The sequence below is a fragment of the Podarcis liolepis genome (genome assembly GCF_965112155.1).
Source record: "Podarcis liolepis genome assembly, chromosome: 11".
Taxonomy (NCBI): Eukaryota; Metazoa; Chordata; class Lepidosauria; order Squamata; family Lacertidae; genus Podarcis; species Podarcis liolepis.
In genome coordinates, this window is record NC_139565.1 from 43293002 (window position 1) to 43311242 (window position 18241).

General features: G+C 42.7%; 1 protein-coding gene across 2 annotated transcripts in view; it reads left to right on the forward strand.

The window, feature by feature from the left end:
- Positions 1–17949, forward strand: part of LOC310688845 (chondroitin sulfate proteoglycan 4-like) — a 29885-nt gene extending 11936 nt beyond the window's left edge. For both annotated transcript variants that reach the window (XM_083465651.1, XM_083465652.1), the window contains exons 4-10: positions 130–600; positions 926–1102; positions 6158–6356; positions 8008–8139; positions 10426–10595; positions 14103–14286; positions 15569–17949. In XM_083465651.1, the coding sequence (XP_083321777.1) occupies positions 130–600; positions 926–1102; positions 6158–6356; positions 8008–8139; positions 10426–10595; positions 14103–14286; positions 15569–17616 (3381 nt within the window). In that variant the 3' untranslated portion in view covers positions 17617–17949. The remainder of the gene's footprint in view (positions 1–129; positions 601–925; positions 1103–6157; positions 6357–8007; positions 8140–10425; positions 10596–14102; positions 14287–15568) is intronic.
- The last annotated feature ends 292 nt before the right edge of the window (positions 17950–18241 follow it).

The window sequence follows — 18241 nt, forward strand, 5'->3', positions numbered from 1 at the left end:
CTCAGTGAATAATCTCATAGATGGAAGAGTGTTGTGTTGTACTTTCTAAGGATTAAATGTGAAAACTGTTTTAAAAGAAAGACGGTGGTTATTCTATGCTTTTAATGAACTGTACATGTACTCTTCAAGGTTGTGCATGAAAACAGTTTGCCATCAGAGATAGAGTTCAAAGTAAGGTCATCTCCAATGTATGGGTACCTTCGGAAGTTTGCATCAGAGGAAGGCTACCTCGGAGCAGAAGAGAATCCAGTTTTGTCCTTCAGCCAGGAAGATATCAATGATGGTAACATCCAGTATGTGCAGACTGTCTCAGGCCAACTCCAAGACTGGCTTTCCTTGGACGTGACCAATGGAATTCGGGGAGTCAGTGGAATAGAAATTGCTGTGGACATCATTCCAAAAGTGATCCCATTAGAAGTACACAACTTCACAGTCACCGAAGGGGGTTCAAAAGTCCTGGATGAAGATGTTATAAAAATCCCTAATAGCCATTTTGCAGGGCTCAAATGTGAATTTGGTTTGATTGAGCCACCGAAACATGGGCGGATTGCAAACTCTAACTTTCCTGGAATGGCACTGGCTCAATTTACCAGAAAACAGGTGAGATTACTGAAAACACAATTCTGTTTTAAATTATTGTTTAAAAAAGCAGTGCAGATTATTATTTGGGAACTGTATAACTGGGAGTGGTCAATATTCCATTGATCTGGACAGTATGTTGCTTCTGACAATGAGAAACCTCCCACATTTTAAAGAAATGTATTGTCTTCCATTCTTGTATATTGTATTGTTTATTGCATATAACACAGGACAAGAACAATGTAATAAGTAACATGACAGTTACTTAGGACATGTAGTGGTTGAATCATGCAGTTTCATTTTTGGAACAGGCTAGATTCTTAATTTGGTTACTCTCCCTTTTCAGCTAGAACAAGGATTCATCTTCTATATTCATGATGACAGCGAACAGCTACTTGACAATTTCACCATCATAGCAAACAGCACAGAACTGTGGAAGCAAAGCTTGCCTCAAATGGTATTTGTGACTATTTCACCAGTAAATGATGAACCCCCTGTTATAAGACGAAACAAAATACTTCGGGTAAGACCTACATTATTTCCAAGTTTTTCATCTGGGTTAATTGTGCCTTATTTCTGTAAAAGACAGCATGCACAGCTAGAACTGAAAAGGTCGTCCTAAATTCTGTATGAAAAACATGCATGAAAAATATTGGCTAGTATCCAGTTAAGTTTTATTCAGAGTGGAGCCATTGAAATTAAGGAACCTAATTTAGGCCCCATCTGCGCTACACATCTAAAGCCATTTCGTACCACTTTAAACAGCCATGACTGCCCCTAAAGAATCATGGGAACTGCAGTTTGCCAAGGGTGGTGAGAGTTGTTAGGAGACCCCACAGAACTATTATTCCCAGACTAACCTGGAAAGAGGGATTGAGTCTTAAATTATGCTATGCTTTAAAATGCTTCTCCATATTTAATACCCCAACCCTCTGGTATTCAGTAGATTTGCCCTTTCATCCCTTCACAACATTTGTAACCCTCCCCTGAGTTATTTCCAACTTGTGCAATGTGCTGTTTGATATTCTGAAAGAGTGGTTAATTCAGCAATGATCAGTCATTTTGACAATTTACCATTTGAAACTTTCTTCGCCTTTTCCTTTTTGGAGGAATAATCCATCTGAGTGAATGATTCACAAGCCCTTTTTAATCAAAAGATTAATCACATGTTCATGATTGGCCTCTTGGGGAGTGATACACGGTATGTGGCTTCTGTTTCAGATTATTAAGCCTTTGAATATATTCTAAGCAGAATTGGTCTCCTATATCCTGCCTGTTTCAAGTTAGCAGGAATGCAATTTTATCTAGATGGCATCAGCTTGGATCCTCACCAGCCTTTCATGAGTGCAAGGCCTCCTTCCATCTCTGGAGGAAACTGGGACCCTGTTTCTCTGCTAGAGAAACCAGGGGTAGTGCAACATTTTTCACTGGTCTCCCCTTCCCCATCCAGATCATCTGCTTTGTGTGCAGAATATCCCAGGTTAAATCCCTGGCATCTGCAGGTAGGGAATATTCCTTTCCTGAAAATCTTAGAAAGCTGCTGCCATTCAAGGAGACAGTGCTGAGGTAGTTGGACCAATGGTCTGTCTGCCCCAGTGTAAGAGAGCTTCCTATGCTCTTATGTTGCACACTACTCCAGAAAGTTCCCCAGCCTTCCAGAACAGATTTTCAAGAATCCACAGGAAGCAGAGGGAAGGGAAGATCTTCTGCTTCCCATTCACTTAGTATCTAAGGTGGCCATCATTTCAAGCATAGGTACAGAAGTTCATCAGTAGTACAGTAGTATATCTGTATAACCACAAGGGGGCCATGTTTTCGTTTTTGTGGAAGCTTCCTCAGTCATCAAAAATCAGAATCAAAGAATTGTAATGTGAGGAGGTGCCCTGACGATGGTTCATACCATTTTAGTATTTAATTGTACAGCAGTGAGGCGTAAACACCCCCACCCCGATCTAGAAACATCCCCGTGGAAGCAGATTCAGTTCAGAGCAGGTGACTTTTTTAGAAGTAATGTTTAGAATTTAAAGAATAAATAGAAGGAATTAAATGATTGTGGATACACTTTGAGCTTTGGATATCCATGAACTCTAACAATCCCTTGTATGGTGGCATAATTTATACTCCCCCCCCCCCCCGATCCACTCAATTAAAAAGGAGAGAAAAGAATCTGGTATTATATTTGTACAATGTTTTGAGACAAAACTAGGAAAACAGATAATGATCCTTTTTTGGAATGCCCTGAAGTTTATGGGCTGGGCCATGAGGAAGGTAGTAATGTAAAGATTGGGAATCTGCGGCAGTCCACAAGTCGTTGGGCTCCCCCACTCCCAGAAGGCTTGGACAATTACAGCCCCGCAAACTCTGGCGGGTCACAGATTCGCCAGCCCCACTTTAAACTTGTTGAAATCAGGACTCAATTATAAAAAACATGTCCCATTGATTTACTCAGAACAGACCTGTTGAAATTAATGCACCTCTTAATTTCCATGGGTCTCCTCTGAGTAAGACATAGTTGGCTATGACCTATGTAACAGAATAGAACAATAACACTGATGAAATCAAATCAGTAGAGATGGAGGGAGGAGTTTAGGGGTGGGGTGAGAAGTGAAAGGGACAAAGAAGCCTGGTTATAAAGGGGCATATATATATATATTATATATATATATGCGCCAAAAATAGGATCTTGTTAAAGCAAATGTCTCCCTGTATGATGGCTACATCCATTTCTAAGGGTTTCCTGCCCACGTTGGATTTAGTGACAGCTGGCATTTTTTAACCAGTTATGTTTGGTTGGTAACCACTGTAATATTGTAGTAACACCTTTCCAGGATTTGGGGAGATGGTAAACACCCACTGTGGTCCCAGAGTTACGTTACAACAATAGAAAAATTCAATATTAAAATCATTTAATCATTTTGAAATTTTGAAATTTTCCCTGGGCACAGAAAGGCAGGAAGCTGGAGAGTTAACTTTAATTTTGCAATACTGGCTCATTTCTTATGGCAAGGGGTTCCTATTTGCTTTCCGTCGAGAAGAGTTGCAACTAGACATTTCTGCAAAATAACCTGCATTCTTTTTTCTTTTCCTTTTTGAGGCGGGGGCTACTTTATTGTCTTACTCTAAACACACATTCTGGTGATCCCATTTCACAATTAAAGTATCTGTTTTCCCTTAGCAGAGGCATCATCAGGTATCGTTTGATGTGGTGGCGGTGTTTCTATTGAATTCAACATGAGAATGAATTTTGTCAAAGATTGCTGTGGTTCTTTTAAATATTATATGAAACCTTATTGCCCAACAGCAGCTTAACATCTGACGCGTTCCTTTGTGACAAGGAAGGGGCTACAATAAAATGTGAAATTATGAGTATGTACAAATGATGAAAGACGAAAGAGAGAGACATTAGCCTTTTCATGAAACAGTGGTACCCTGTGTCAACATGTGAGCAGACCCACATTGATTAGTTCTGCCTCTGACATCATGGATGCCAGATTACCTCTCACCCAATATCTGTACATCTAATGTGAATGTCGAGTGGGACAAGCCAGCTTGCATGATATAACCCCCACTCACCCATTGATTCAGCCCAGGAGCATTTCTTGTGAATGGTGCTATTGGGCTTGGGGTGTCTTTTCTCAGTCGTTAGCTTCATTCATTTTCTTCTGCAATGCATGCATTTGTTCTGAAATGTTGTGGCCAGGATACAAGTAACTGTGAGAGCAGGGGCAGTCATTTGCATTTCTCAAATCGCAGTCCCTGTTTCCATCCCAGGCCCCCGCCACCAGCGACGGGAATTTCCAAAACAGTTTGTAATAACAACATACTGATGGGACAGTCAATCCACAGGTGTCTCTTCTGTGTTTATCCTTATATATTTATAACCACAGCAACAATATTTAGTTAACTGATCAGAGTAATTGATTAAAAACAATTTGAGGGGATTGTGCAGACTTTGATACTGTCCCAGGAGAAGATTATCTTGGAGGTCCAGAATTAGGTGTGAGCAAGACCCCCTAACATGAAGCAAGTTTCCGTGACTGTAATACCAGTGACGTGGAAGAGACTGGGGGTTGGGGAGATGGTAAAGAGCTAGAAATCTGTGTTGCAAGCAGTACTGAGGACCATAGCAAGCCTGTTACTGAGCTAGAAAGCAGACCTACTGAATAGGGAAGCCAAGGTCTAGTCTGGGAGATATTTAACTCTTTGAGGCATTGCAGAAATGCTAAGTGGGATCAGAGTAGTCTTATAAGAAAGGGAGTTCCCCCCACATTTTTAATGAACATGGCCCTGATTATAATAGGGCAGCAGACTGTATTTTATCTTTTAAACTAATTTTTACTATGTGTACATATAAAGATGTTGAATGAGGGAGGTATTGTTTCCTGTGCATGAGAAAAGGGGGAACTGGTCTTCAAAGGTGATTTGATTTATTAAATCCGCGTTAATGTTTGCATTAGAAAAATAATAGTTATAAAGAAGAAAACCATACTTTGCTGTTAGATGATGCACACAGAAGACGTCAACTTAGAAGAAGCATTCTCCCATCTTTCTCACACAGAAAGGAACACCTCTTCAGGAATGACATACATATAGGCAGTTTAAAAAGTTAATTAAAATCTGCTGCCCCCATTTTTTTTCAGTCAGTCAAAAGTAACATCTCCAAAGAGCCATCACAAGCTGACTTGTCAAACAGTAATGAGGTGGCCTTTCTTTTAAGCCAGCTTTGTTATTTGCTCTTTGATGTTGCAGACACTTTTCCATAATTGTCACACAGCTGCTGCTAGATGGAGCCAGCTTCATTGTGTGGCGGGGGGGGGGGGGGAAATGCCGCAAACTGGAGAACAGAGCAGCCTCCGAAAAAACCAGAAATTAGTCATGTCTGATGAGTATGCATTTATGACAAGGCTTAGCGGATTGGCTAAAGAGGGGTTTGGGGACGGGTCAAGAGAGCTTACAGAATAGCAGGCAAGCCCTGGCCCAGAGGGGTAACTTCTTTTAATCCGTTGCATCAAGAACAGCAAAATGTTGTGGCACCTTAAAGACTAACAGATTTATTGCCGCATCAGCATGTGTGTATGTTTCTTTCCCCCTTTCTCCTTTTACTATCTTTGCGGCCATGTGCACATTGCAAGCGGATATCCAAGGTATTATTGCTTCTGGCATTCTTCCAAGCCATTTTCTCCTGGCGCCTTTCTTTTGACCCAGACTGTGAGGTGCAGAGCATCAGCCTTAGCCCATCTATTTCCCTGTTTGTTTCAGTCATAGATTGGCCTGCAGTTCTAGACTTCAATGAAACACTGCTTCTATTGAGATAGGTATCGAGACAGAGTGAGTCACGCAGACGATCTTTGTAAGCATTCAGCTGCTCTCAGGCTATACACAATTCCTTCTCCTACTGGTTCAATATCTTATTTAAGTCTTTGTAGTTTGAAAGGATTTTAATGATGGACCTTCCTAGGTCTTGCCAACCTGCTTTAGTTGCAAAGCTATACATTTAACCACTTGGGGTAACCGGAATCAATTTGTGTAATTATTTCCTGTTTTTCTCTTGTGTGTGTGTGTGTGGTTTTTTTTAAAGGTCTGGGTGGGATCAGTCACTGAAATAACTGTGAATGACCTTTGTGCAGAAGATAAAGATTCTTCTCCCGCAGAACTCTTGTACTCTATTTCTCCTCCAAGCAATGGTCACTTGGCACTCAAGTCTTCTCCAAACAAAAGTACACTTAATTTTACCCAAGCTCATATTGAGGAAGGACAGTTAGTGTTTGTCCATAATGGTATGTCATGTTCATGTATCAGTTGTTGAGTGTTTTGATTTATTTTTTTGGATATATTTCTTACATTTTAGTTCATTTAAGGATGCCGGTATAACCCAACATAATATAGGACAGCCTTGGCAAATCTGGTGCCCTCCAAATGTTTCAAACTACAGCTCCCATCAGCCCAAGCCAGCATTGATGTCAGATGGAAATACATACTAACAACTCAGAAATCAGGAAGCTAAATTTTAAGACAAGTAAAACCCCCATGGAAATTATTCTGTCCATATTCCATTGATATGAAAGTGGGATATGGGAGGAGCAATGGTATACTATATGACACTTCTCAATCACCTTACAAAGATTGCTCAAATTTTCTTTTTTCTTTTGCAAGCCTAACAATTCCAGAAGAATAAGGGTGCTGAATGAAAAGTGTATTCGTGACTTGCTACCACCCGAGTCGTGCAAACCAGACCTCCACCACCCACCCCAGTTTGCATATAAGTGCTAAGCCAAACCATGGCATAGTGTGACTGTGTGAGTGTGAAAGGTTTTGGAGAGGACATCCCTGCTACTTTGCTCTGCTTCCAGTTCTGGTACTGGTGTGAAGCTGTGAGCTAAGCCACAGGTTGGCTTAGCTTGTTGTCTCAACTCAAGCTCATGATTTGTCTCCTCCAGACAAAACAAGATTGATAGGAAAGGCTTGTTTTTGGTTTCCAGCTTGCAGTTTGACTGGAAGAGACCAACTACAAGCCTGGGTTTGGATGACAGACGAAGGCAAGCATGGCTTCTCTTTCTGCAGTCCATCAGGATGAGCAAACTTGCCATGATCTCTTCAGAAGCCCACATTCTTGTCCATATGTGCTAAGCCATGGTTTGGCTTAGCAGTACGTGCAAACTGAGCCATTGTCTGGCCTTTTCCATTGGATCTCTTTTGAATTCTGAAAACTTCTGATGCATTACGAACTAATCCCACCTTCTGTAGATAATGCCACAATAATTTGTCTTGTTTACTCCACTGAGTAGTAAGTAGAGTCCATCACCCACTCAGATCTTTCACTTCGATATGGACACCAGAACATAGGGACCCAGTCCACATGTCATGGTAAACCATAGTTAATAAAACACAAAAAATACATTTCCTGGACTGTATGTCTCCCTCTGCTAATATGTGGAGAAAATAAACTGCGTTCCCTGGCTTATCATTATGACCAAACAAGGCATTTTGGTTTGGTTTGCTTGCAACAAATGACAACCAGCGAGTCAAGAACAAACCTTAGCTACTTATCATGGTTTGTTGATGGTAAAACAAACCACAATTCATGGTTCAGATAACGATTAGCTGGGGATCGTGGTTTGTTTCATCGGTATGCTAGCAGGGAGGAACAAACATACCAGAAAGGAGCAATTGTGGTAAACCTTCAATTATGGCTTACCATGATATGTGAACGAATCTGCTGACTGAAAATACTGAAGTTCAGATTTTTAAAAAAGAATAAAAATGATTCCATTGTATTCAAGGTCCACTTGTAGGTACAAAGATTGTCTGTACATAGAAGCCCATCATAGTCATTCCAGATTTATATATTTTTTCTTAGTTACTTAGTTTTACTGTCAGAAGTTTCTGGATAATTTTTGTTGTTATAAGAGTCTATCCATCTTCCCTCAGGGGCCATGTCTGGAGGCTTCAATTTTCAAGTGACAGACGGTCTGAACTTTGCACCTCGACAAATTTTTAGCATCACAGCTCGAACTCTGGTTATTCGCTTAGAAAATAACAATGGACTGGCTGTCTTTCCAGGTGAGACTTTATATTTTCATTTTTAAATATCCAGGAAATAAGAATAAACTCTGGGGCTATGGAATGTCTAACCCAATATTCAGTGTTTAGCTCTTACTTTATGAGAAAGGAAAAAGGGTTTTGGGTGTTGCAAACATGGAGCTCCCACACCATGTTATAAAACAGGAAGCTGCTTTGCATCAAACCAGCCCATTGGTCCAACCTGTTCAGTATTGCTTGCTCTGATTGGCAGTAGCTCACAAGAGTTTCAGAAAGGAGTGTTTACCAGCTGCACCTGGAAATGTCAGGGATTGGACCTGGGGCCCTTTATATGCAAAGCATGTGCTTCACTGAGCTGTAGCCCGCCCCTAAGCTGGGGGTTGAGGGCATGTGGTCCTCCAGATGTTGATGGACTACAACTCCCATAATCCCTCACCACTGACCATGTCGACTGGAGCTGCTGGGAGCTGGAACCCAAGAACCTTTGGAGTATCACATGCTTCCCATTCCTGCCTTTCCCAACTAGTGTCCTCCAGAAATTGGACTCACAACTCTCATCAACCCCAGCCAGCTTAGGCAATGGTCAGATATAATGGGAGTTGTAGTTCAATGGGAGTTATCATTCAATGGGAGTTGTAGTTCAAGTTGTAGTTGACTTTAGGTCAACAATAATTAATATCTGGTAATAGTCATATGCACATTCACTCAAGTCACGTATGAACTCTCTCAAAGACTATATATTGTCAGACCCTATAGGTGGATGCTGCTAACATGAGACATTCTGTATGTTTCCCATTATGAATCCTAAATCTTGGAAGCAGAGGAATATATGAAATTCTCTCTCACACACACACAAATTTACTTAATTTGCGTAATTCAGTATGCTTACAACATTTGGGTTTTACTTTGGTTCAGCATATTTTTATTTATATATTTATTTTATTTACAACATTTGCACAATTCACAATAACTTAATGTTCTCTGGGTGCTGAACAGTAAAAACTACAAGCCATGAAAATAAAATGCAGAGCTGCTCATAATGAGCTAATTTAACAAAAGAAGCAAAGCATGAGACTTGGGTTTCAGTCTGAATAAATGTGATCGTATTAAGCTGCATGGGTAAGGCTTTTAAAATCTAAACCCCTGTCCCCACAGTTGCTTTTGGTCTTCCGAGATAGCTCCAGGCATTAGCTTTTATAGGGGTTTTTATGGTAAGCCAAAGATAATTATAAGCAAACTATTCCTGGTGCAGTTTTGAAGGAGCCGTTCCACTATTCCACTTTCCCCATGTGAGAAAAGTAATGGATTTCTCCATACATTCAGCTCTGCTCTGCTAGGGCTGCAATAACTGCCAAGATTTTCTCTTGAGCACTTTTTGAGTTAGTGCTCATATAAATTAAACACAGCTTTGGCTACTTTGATTCACCTCTCAGTTGTCCTGCATTTCTCAGACCAGGCTCTGCCAATGTGGCACCTTCTAAATGTTTTGGACTACAAGTCCCATCACCTCCTGCCTGCCCGCTGTTGGTTGTTGTATTCCAAAAGTTGACAAATGCTGTCTTAGGCTTTCTTGTGTCTTCCTTTCCCCCTGTTTTTGCTCAATTGTTATTAAACAAATGAAAATCTCTCAAATATTGAAACAAAAAAATGTGCTGTATTTCTATCTTAATTCACTTTTAAAGTCTGTTTTATATATTCATCTGGATCTCGATCCTGCAAGTCATATATGGAGCTGTGTCTGCTTGTGGGCATTAGATTGGTATTCAGTCTTCAATCCATGTTGCTTCCACCCCCAGAACAGTCAAAGATAGGGCCTTTTTGGTGGTAGCTCCACATTTTTGAACGCTAACCCAAATGAGAACAGTTCCATAAAATTGGGCCCACATTACTGGGCACACGCTTCCTCGTGAATATGAGCCATGGATCTTAGCCACAGGGAACCAGTAACAGTGACCTCCTGAAAACCTCAGTGATTGGGCAAGAATATCAGGGATCAGGCAGTCCTTGAGATGTCCTGGACCCAAGTTGTAAAGGGCCTTGTAGGTTAATGCAAGAACCTTGAACCTGACTGGTAGCATATAGCATTTTGCAGCAGCTGGAGGCTCTAGAGCAGACCATACTACTTCAGACTGGGAGTCCAGTTGGCTTTTGTACGTGAAATTGGGAGGGACCACTGCCTTGTCCTTAGGCGGCAAAATGTCTTGAGCCAGCCAATTGCAATTGCATGTTAAGAAATTTATATGCTAAAAAGGAAGCATCAAATATAGTGCTCAGTGCAATATTAATATACTGCTTATAATTATTCAGGTTCTAGGAAACCCATTACATCTTACCATCTAAAAGCTGTCACCAATGAAGTAGCTGAGTCGAAAAACAGAACTATACTATTTACTGTTGCAAAATCCCCGAAACTTGGAAGACTCATCAGTGTCTCTGGTAATAGCACACAGGATATTACAAGTTTTACGCAATCCATGGTAAGAGTCCGTTTTACTATGGGTGTCGGCAATATGGCTTTGTTACAAATACATCTCTGCTGTCCGTTATGTTTACACACTTATTCGAGGGGAATTAGACAATATTTTCACAGAAAAATTCCTACCCCTTTCATTTGATCAATCAGAAGCTTGTTAGGGACAATAGTATACAGCAGGGATTCCCTAAGCGTGAGCCATGGAATTCAGATGGTCTGTGTGGCTTGCCTGTACAAATACAATTAAATATCACACACTTGCTACAGCAGGCAGAAGAATTACTAAGTGTTCCACCAAGACCCACAACAATTTATGAATGGTTTTGGGGTTGGGGGCATTTGGGAACCACTGTTATATGGTATGCTAAGTTTAATGTGAACGGTCAACATTTACCAAACCTATGTAAGAAAAGGGAGTGAAAAAATATTGCAATATAGGTATATCCTCAACGTTATAGAAACCAAGTTTGCATTTGTTCTGGGGAAACCTTATAAATTTGAGGGAGTGTAGTGTATAGTTGCTAAGAGGCTGAACTACAGGAAGTTTCCAGTTCAAATATTGCCTCTGCTGTAAACTGATTAGCAGAACAGTTTCAAACAAATTTATTCAGAAGTAATAACCTTTTTTTTTTAAAGAGGGCTTTACTACCTGCTAATTTAAAAGTATGATTACATCCCAAGTGACTTCGGGCAAGTTACTCTCTCCTGAGCTAGAATGTGCATATGAGAAAAGTTGCTCTAAAGAAATAAAACAGACTTTGTTTCTTGGTAATATGATGCAACAGGCACTATCTTAGAAGAAAGAGGGTTTCCCCACACTATCGTCTTACACAGGAGGGAATGCGTATTTTAAGTCAGCACTTGCCACCTGTAGTTTTCATAAGTGCTTGTGTTAGTTTTAAAACAAGTAAAATTCTACTGATTGTCTGAAGGTTCCTTAGATCAGAGTTAATCAAAACATTTAAATGAATTAATCAGCTAAATGTTGTCGCCCTAAGAATACGGTTACAAGATTGCTGTAAAGGGGTGTGGATCCGAACCCCACATTGGGCAAAAGATTCTTACATCGGAGGAGGTTGGACTAGTAGATGAACCTTGAGGTCCCTTCCAACTCTACAATCGCAGTAATGGCCTGGCTGGGACGTACCTTTCTCATCTGATTGACCATAGTTTCCTGGTTCGGACATAATGAGAAACTATGGTTAGTTAGGTCAAATCCCATTTAGAATAAAGCAGGGAAGAGGCAATGCAAGAATAGTACACAGGGACAAGGCTTGAGCCTGTCTCAGTTTATTAAGCTGAGATATATACAGCCAAACCATGTCAACAAATGTGATGTGTTTAAAATATTCTAAAGCACAATATTACTGACTGTAAATTCTGATTATTGACTTCAGTTTTAATTAAGACAGTTCTGCTTGTCGATCCTTCCTTTACTTTTCTGAAAGCTGCACATTTCCATAGTCATGTTGCAGGCAGCAGAAGTGATGGTGCTGCCAGGTTGTGAGGTGGTTTGGGGCGCCAGCATCACTTCCTTTCCCCCCAGCCCCCTCATGCTGCCCTAGTTGCTCCTTCCTCCCTGCTTTCCAAATAGCGGGAAGGTAACACATTGGCTAGATGTTTGTTCCTTTTGTTTTGCAGTGGGCAGGGGATAAAGGAAAAATTACCTTCCTGCTACCTGGATGGTAAGAGGAAGGGGGGAGAATGGGTCGGCTTTTCCTTCTTTCCTCCAAAACAGAACAAAGAAAAAGGGGCATATTCTTCCACCGCTCCTTAACTGCCGTGTGGGGAGTGAACAGTGTTAGCGTTTCACTCCTCCGTTGCTGGATGTGTGATTGTTACATCACATGTCTGTGTTTACTTTCTAGGCTTGGAAAGTGTGAGAACGGAAGCTAGTCTTATCTCTTCCGCTCTATTGTACTGTCGTACTTTCTTTCTCTCTCTCTCTTGGAGAAGAAAGAGGAGAGACGCCATGATTGCTTTGTGCTGTATAAATTGCTTAATAAAAACTTAGAATGCACACACCTACGCCCCACTTCGTTTCTGGTGGTGCATGCTCTAGTTATCTCCCGCTTGGACTACTGCAATGCGCTCTACGTGGGGCTACCTTTGAAGGTGACCCGGAAACTACAACTAATCCAGAATGCGGCAGCTAGACTGGTGACTGGGGGCGGCCGCCGAGACCACATAACACCGGTCTTGAAAGACCTACATTGGCTCCCAGTACGTTTCCGAGCACAATTCAAAGTGTTGGTGCTGACCTTTAAAGCCCTAAACGGCCTCGGCCCAGTATACCTGAAGGAGCGTCTCCACCCCCATTGTTCTGCCCGGACGCTGAGGTCCAGCGGCGAGGGCCTTCTGGAGGTTCCCTCATTGCGAGAAGCAAAGCTACAGGGAACCAGGCAGAGGGCCTTCTCAGTAGTGGCGCCCGCCCTGTGGAACGCCCTTCCAGCAGATGTCAAAGCGATAAACTACTACCTGACATTCAGAAGACATCTTAAGTCAGCCCTGTTCAGGGAAGTTTTTAATATGTGGTTTTACTGTATTTTTGGTTTCTGTGGAAGCCACCCAGAGTGGCTGGGGAAACCCAGCCAGATGGGCAGGGTACAAATAAATTATTATTATTATTATTATTAGTATTATTATTATTTTGCTAAACTCTGCTGAGTGAGTGTGCGCATAGTCTTCTGATATGTGTTTCTGGAAGCGTGCTGGGACTGAAGATTTATGGACATCCTGAGCAGCGCTTCATAGGGAAGACGCCTGGAGAGGTTTGTCTCATTCTGGGGGCTGCGTGTGCCCCCTCCTGGCGTGTTTCGACAAACAGATCACTTTTTCTAATATTGTTTTCAGTGCTTTAGGTAGAGATGGTTAGTGCACCAGCTTTGCAGAATTAAAGATGTCAGGCATGGCTGTCTGCAGCATCACTCAGACTTATTTATTTTCCTGCTCTGTGAAATGTTTGGGGGGGGGGGAGGCTGTTCAGGGACTGTCACTAGTCTGACCCTAGTGGTGCCACTGAGAGGAAGGAAGCTCGCTTGTGTGCTAATGTGCCTGCCTGTTCTTCTTGCTGTTGCAGTTTATATTGTACCGCATGAAGACACCCAATAAAACCACAATGTAAAAATTAAAAATGCACTCCCTTATGGGTTTTCACCTTCCCTAACAGTGTTCTCAGGTGAGGGTTTCTGGATTCGAAGGCATTCTTCCTTTCGCTTTCGAAAGCACCAGGGTCTCCCTCTGAGCACTCATTGCCGTGAACCAGTGGATTTGTTAGCCGGCTTGAGGGTAAACCTTTTGTATTACACATAGAATTAAGGTTTTGCGGTCATGGAGTTCCCACAGCACTTTCACAGGATTATAGGTTTTAACTCTGAGGTTTGGCCCAATTCCACATGTGAAGTAATTCTTTTCTGTAGCCCAAAGAATTAGCTGGAAACTTGTTTTGGACCGGTTCTGCTGTCTTACCTGCATGTTCCAGTAATTTGTTTTTCCTCTCTCCTCTGGACAGGTAGATGAAGGGATGCTCATCTATGAGCATGCAAATAAGGAGGCAGTTTATTGGAATGCACAGGATTCTTTTACCTTTACAGTCTCCTCCCCACCAGCAGCTCTGGATCTTCAGGTGTTCCTCATTAATATTTCTTACGAAATTAAAGGACATGATCGGACCACTCAGCTACTTGCAAATACAGGTAAAACCAGTATATTGTTTTCAATCACATTTGTATGATTGAGGAACTCACGACAGCTCACATGAAGTTACCCCTTTCTCTCTCATAAAACTAGAATCTCGGGCCATTTAAGGAAGCTGAAAGTTTGACAGTGAGCAAAGTACTTCTTCACACAGTGCACAGTTAAACTATAGGACACGGGTGGCACTGTGGTCTAATCCACTGAGCTTCTTGGGCTTGCCGATCAGAAGGTTGGTGGTTTGAATCCCCACAACAGGGTGAGCTTCCGTTGCTCTGTCCCAGCTCCTGCCAACCTAGCAGTTCGAAAGCAGGAAGTGCAAGTAGATAAACAAGTACCACTCCGGCGGGAAGGTAAACGGCGTTTCCGTGTGCTCTGGCTTCTGTCATGGTCCTCCTCCACGCACCAGTAGTGCTTTATTCCTGCTGGCCACATGACCCAGAAAGCTGCCTGTGGACAAACGCCGGCTCCCTCAGCCTGAAAGCGAGATGAGTGCCACAACCTCACAGTCGCCTTTGACTAGACTTAACCACTCAGGGTCCTTTTTTTTTTAATTAAACTATGGAATTTGCTTGCATAAGATTTAGCCACCAGCCTAGATGGCTTTAAATGAGGATTAGACAAACTCATGGAAGATGAGAAACAATGACGTGCTCTACTGCCAATGTCTATATATCTGGTTGCTGGGAATCTTTAGTGGGGAGAGTGTTCATGTACCGAGGTCCTCATTGCGGGCTTCCCACAGGTGTGTGGTTGGGCACTGTGAGAACTGGAGGCTAGACAAGATGGGATTTTGGCCTGATTTTTATGGTCTTAGGTTCTTTTTGTCTTCACAACTACTCAGTGAAGTAAGAGGAATGAGTGGCTCAAGGTCATTTCATGTATGTGCAGGGACTAGAGCTCAAGTTTTGCTGATCAAATTCGAACACTTATCTTACTGGGTCTCCTATTTATTTTGGCTAGTTAGAGCAACTCTTCTGCGCAAATTGTTAAAAGTATGATTTGTTTCCTTCCATTCCAATGGCAAACTAAGTAAACGACTACTTCTTTCCCAACATTTCCTAAACTCGTTCTCCCCCTGCTGCCCCCACACCTCCTTTTTAAAGCCTTTTGTCTAGTTTCTGTTTTGGAAATTACAGATCCTGCCTCAGATAGAAAGAACTTCAGAGAGACATTTGTGTTTCCCTACTCATTAAAATATTATAATCTATCATAGCCCTCTAAATCATGATTTCTTGCTACTGTGAATTAAAACTACTTTTTCTTTCTTTGAAAAAACAATAGGTGCTGTTGTCCATGAAGGAGGCAAGGTTTTAATTGACAAAACTAACCTAGATGGTTCAAATTTGCTCTTTAAATTACCCGAGATGCAACGTTCTGCATATGAAGTATGGTATCAAGTTATTTCATTGCCCCCGCATGGCAGAATTGTGGTAGGAGAAAGAAACATTACTAGGGAGAAACCCAATTTCTCCCAATACATCCTTAACAAATTTGGAATCACCTATATACATGATGACTCTGAATCACTCATGGACCAATTTATTTTTGCTGTGTGGCTAAACCAGAAAGGCAAGTCTGCCGTGAAACCCGATTATGGTGTTTTAGAAGAGACGTTTAATATCACTGTTGTGCCCGTGAATGACCACACTCCAGAGCTAAAGACAAAGCAGCTACATTTGAATGTTTTACAAGGAGATACAGCAGTTCTAGGACCAGAAAACCTGAAAGTGGAAGACTTGGATAACACCCCGGAAGAGATCAAATACACTATCATAAGCAATCCCCCAAACGGCTACCTAGCATTGCAGACGCATCTCAACGAATCCATCAAGGATTTTACGCAAGCTGATGTCGATGGTGGCAGAGTCTGGTTTGTGCAAGATGGAACTTCTTCCTCTGGGGTCTTCTACTTTAGCGTGACAGATGGAAAACACCGTCCACTGTACAAGCTTTTTAACCTTGAGGTGACACCCATGGCCGTCACCTTGGTCAACCTAACAGAGGTGGTGCTTTCACAAGGGCAGAGCAGTGCCACTATTACGAATGTACACCTTTCGGCGACCACAAATGGGAGAAACGCTGAGATCAGTTTTGAAGTAACAGAACCCCCCAGATATGGGCATTTATTGATTGGCAATGAGCGCGTCACCAGGTTTTACCAAACCGATTTATATGCAAGTAGACTAGTGTATTGTATGACGGACCTCACCACAACTGGAGATAGGCTGGGATTCACGGTGTTCACGTTGGACAGTAATCTAACGGGACAAGCTATGAACATCACGATCCAGCCTCTTGTGCGAACGGCACTTGGCTTGAACATTCCAAACAGGGCGGCTTACCAGCTAAAAGCCAGCGACCTGGATGCTTCACAGCTGGCAAACTTGACAAACAGCAACCCCAAGTTTGAAGTGATGGTGCCTCCAGCTTATGGGAAAGTGCTAAGGAGGTCATTAAGCAATTCTAAAAGTGAAGCTGCATTCTTCACACAGAGCGACATCGACAAAGGTGCTATATTCCTCGAGGCAGATGCCAATATGACAGGGGTTGATTTATTAAATGATTCCTTCACATTTGTACTCAGAGCCGACAAAGTGCAGCCTGCCATGGGCCAGTTTCACTATGCCATAGTGCCGCATGATCCCTCGCTGATTCAGATGTTTACACCGGAAGTGCCTCTCTTAACTACTAGTGCAAACATTTTAAAGACTTACACCGTTACAAAAACCGAACCTGTGATTTTTCCAGAGGGTGACGGGCACACTGAAGGACCAAGCCACACTCCGTGGCATAACCAAAATCACCAGGGGCATCAAAACGATAAAGAGGCATGGTTTAATGAGGAGGTTGCAAAAGGCAAATCTGCCTGGGCTGAGACCACCATCAAAACAAGCTCCAGAAGCACCTGGGTTCAGTCCCCTCATAGCAGCAACCGACTGCTCATCATTGTACCGCTTGCCGCTGTGGCAGTTCTGTTCATTGCGAGTGCGGTGGCCGTTTGCATCTTCCTAATGTGTCACAATCCCCAAAAGACCAAGCCTCTCGTTGCAGGTCAGCCGCCAGCAGCTCTCGGCAGCCCAGGCTTTTGCCAGGAAAGGCGTTTGACTGTCCCTGCCGTCACAATGACACCCCTGCTAGAAGGCGCAGGCAAAACAACCACCTTCCCGTTCATGGCGGTCAGACAGGAGCATCTTCATCCTGTGCCAGTTGCCCCAGCTCCAGCCAAAGAAAGTCTTCTGCAAAGCAGCTGGTCAAGACTTGACCCGGAAATGATCCAGCACTGTCGGAAAACCAACCCAACTTTGAAGCGCAACCAGTATTGGGTCTAGTGTGCCATTGCATCTACTGAGGGACATGTGGGCTTCTGCCATTTGACACTGGGTTGCTTTTGATGGTGTGTATTTATTTTAGGTTAAAATATGCATTCCCTGGTTGTTGCCTCATTAGAAGTCCTGGCAGGTCAAGTGAATATCTTAGTGGGCTTTCAGCTAGATGGGGGTTGGAGAACCTCAAACCCTGGGGCTGAATGTGGCTATCCAGGTAACTTTACCTGGCTTCTGGGGCTCTCCCCAACCACCCTCCTCCCTGAGTCTGTTTGCCTGGCTAGAATGGGTCCTTGAACTCTGAAAAGTTGTCCGGGTGAAGGGCAGAGAGGGATGTGTGAGGATCAGTGGCGTAGCATGGGGGGTGCAGGGGGGCCCGGCCGCACTGGGCGCAACATCTGGGGGTTAGGGTTAGGGGGTGCAAATCCACGGGTTAGGGGGCGCAAATTACTTGCCTTGCCCCGGGTGCTGACAACCCACGCTACGCCACTGGTGAGGATGTGTAGAAACAAACATAGGACTCAGCTAAAGCGCTTTATATGTGTTAACAACACTGTGACGCCAGATGGCACTGTGGAGTCCCGTCTTTTGCCAACGGGATTTCCCTGTATGAAGTTTACAACGCGTTTAA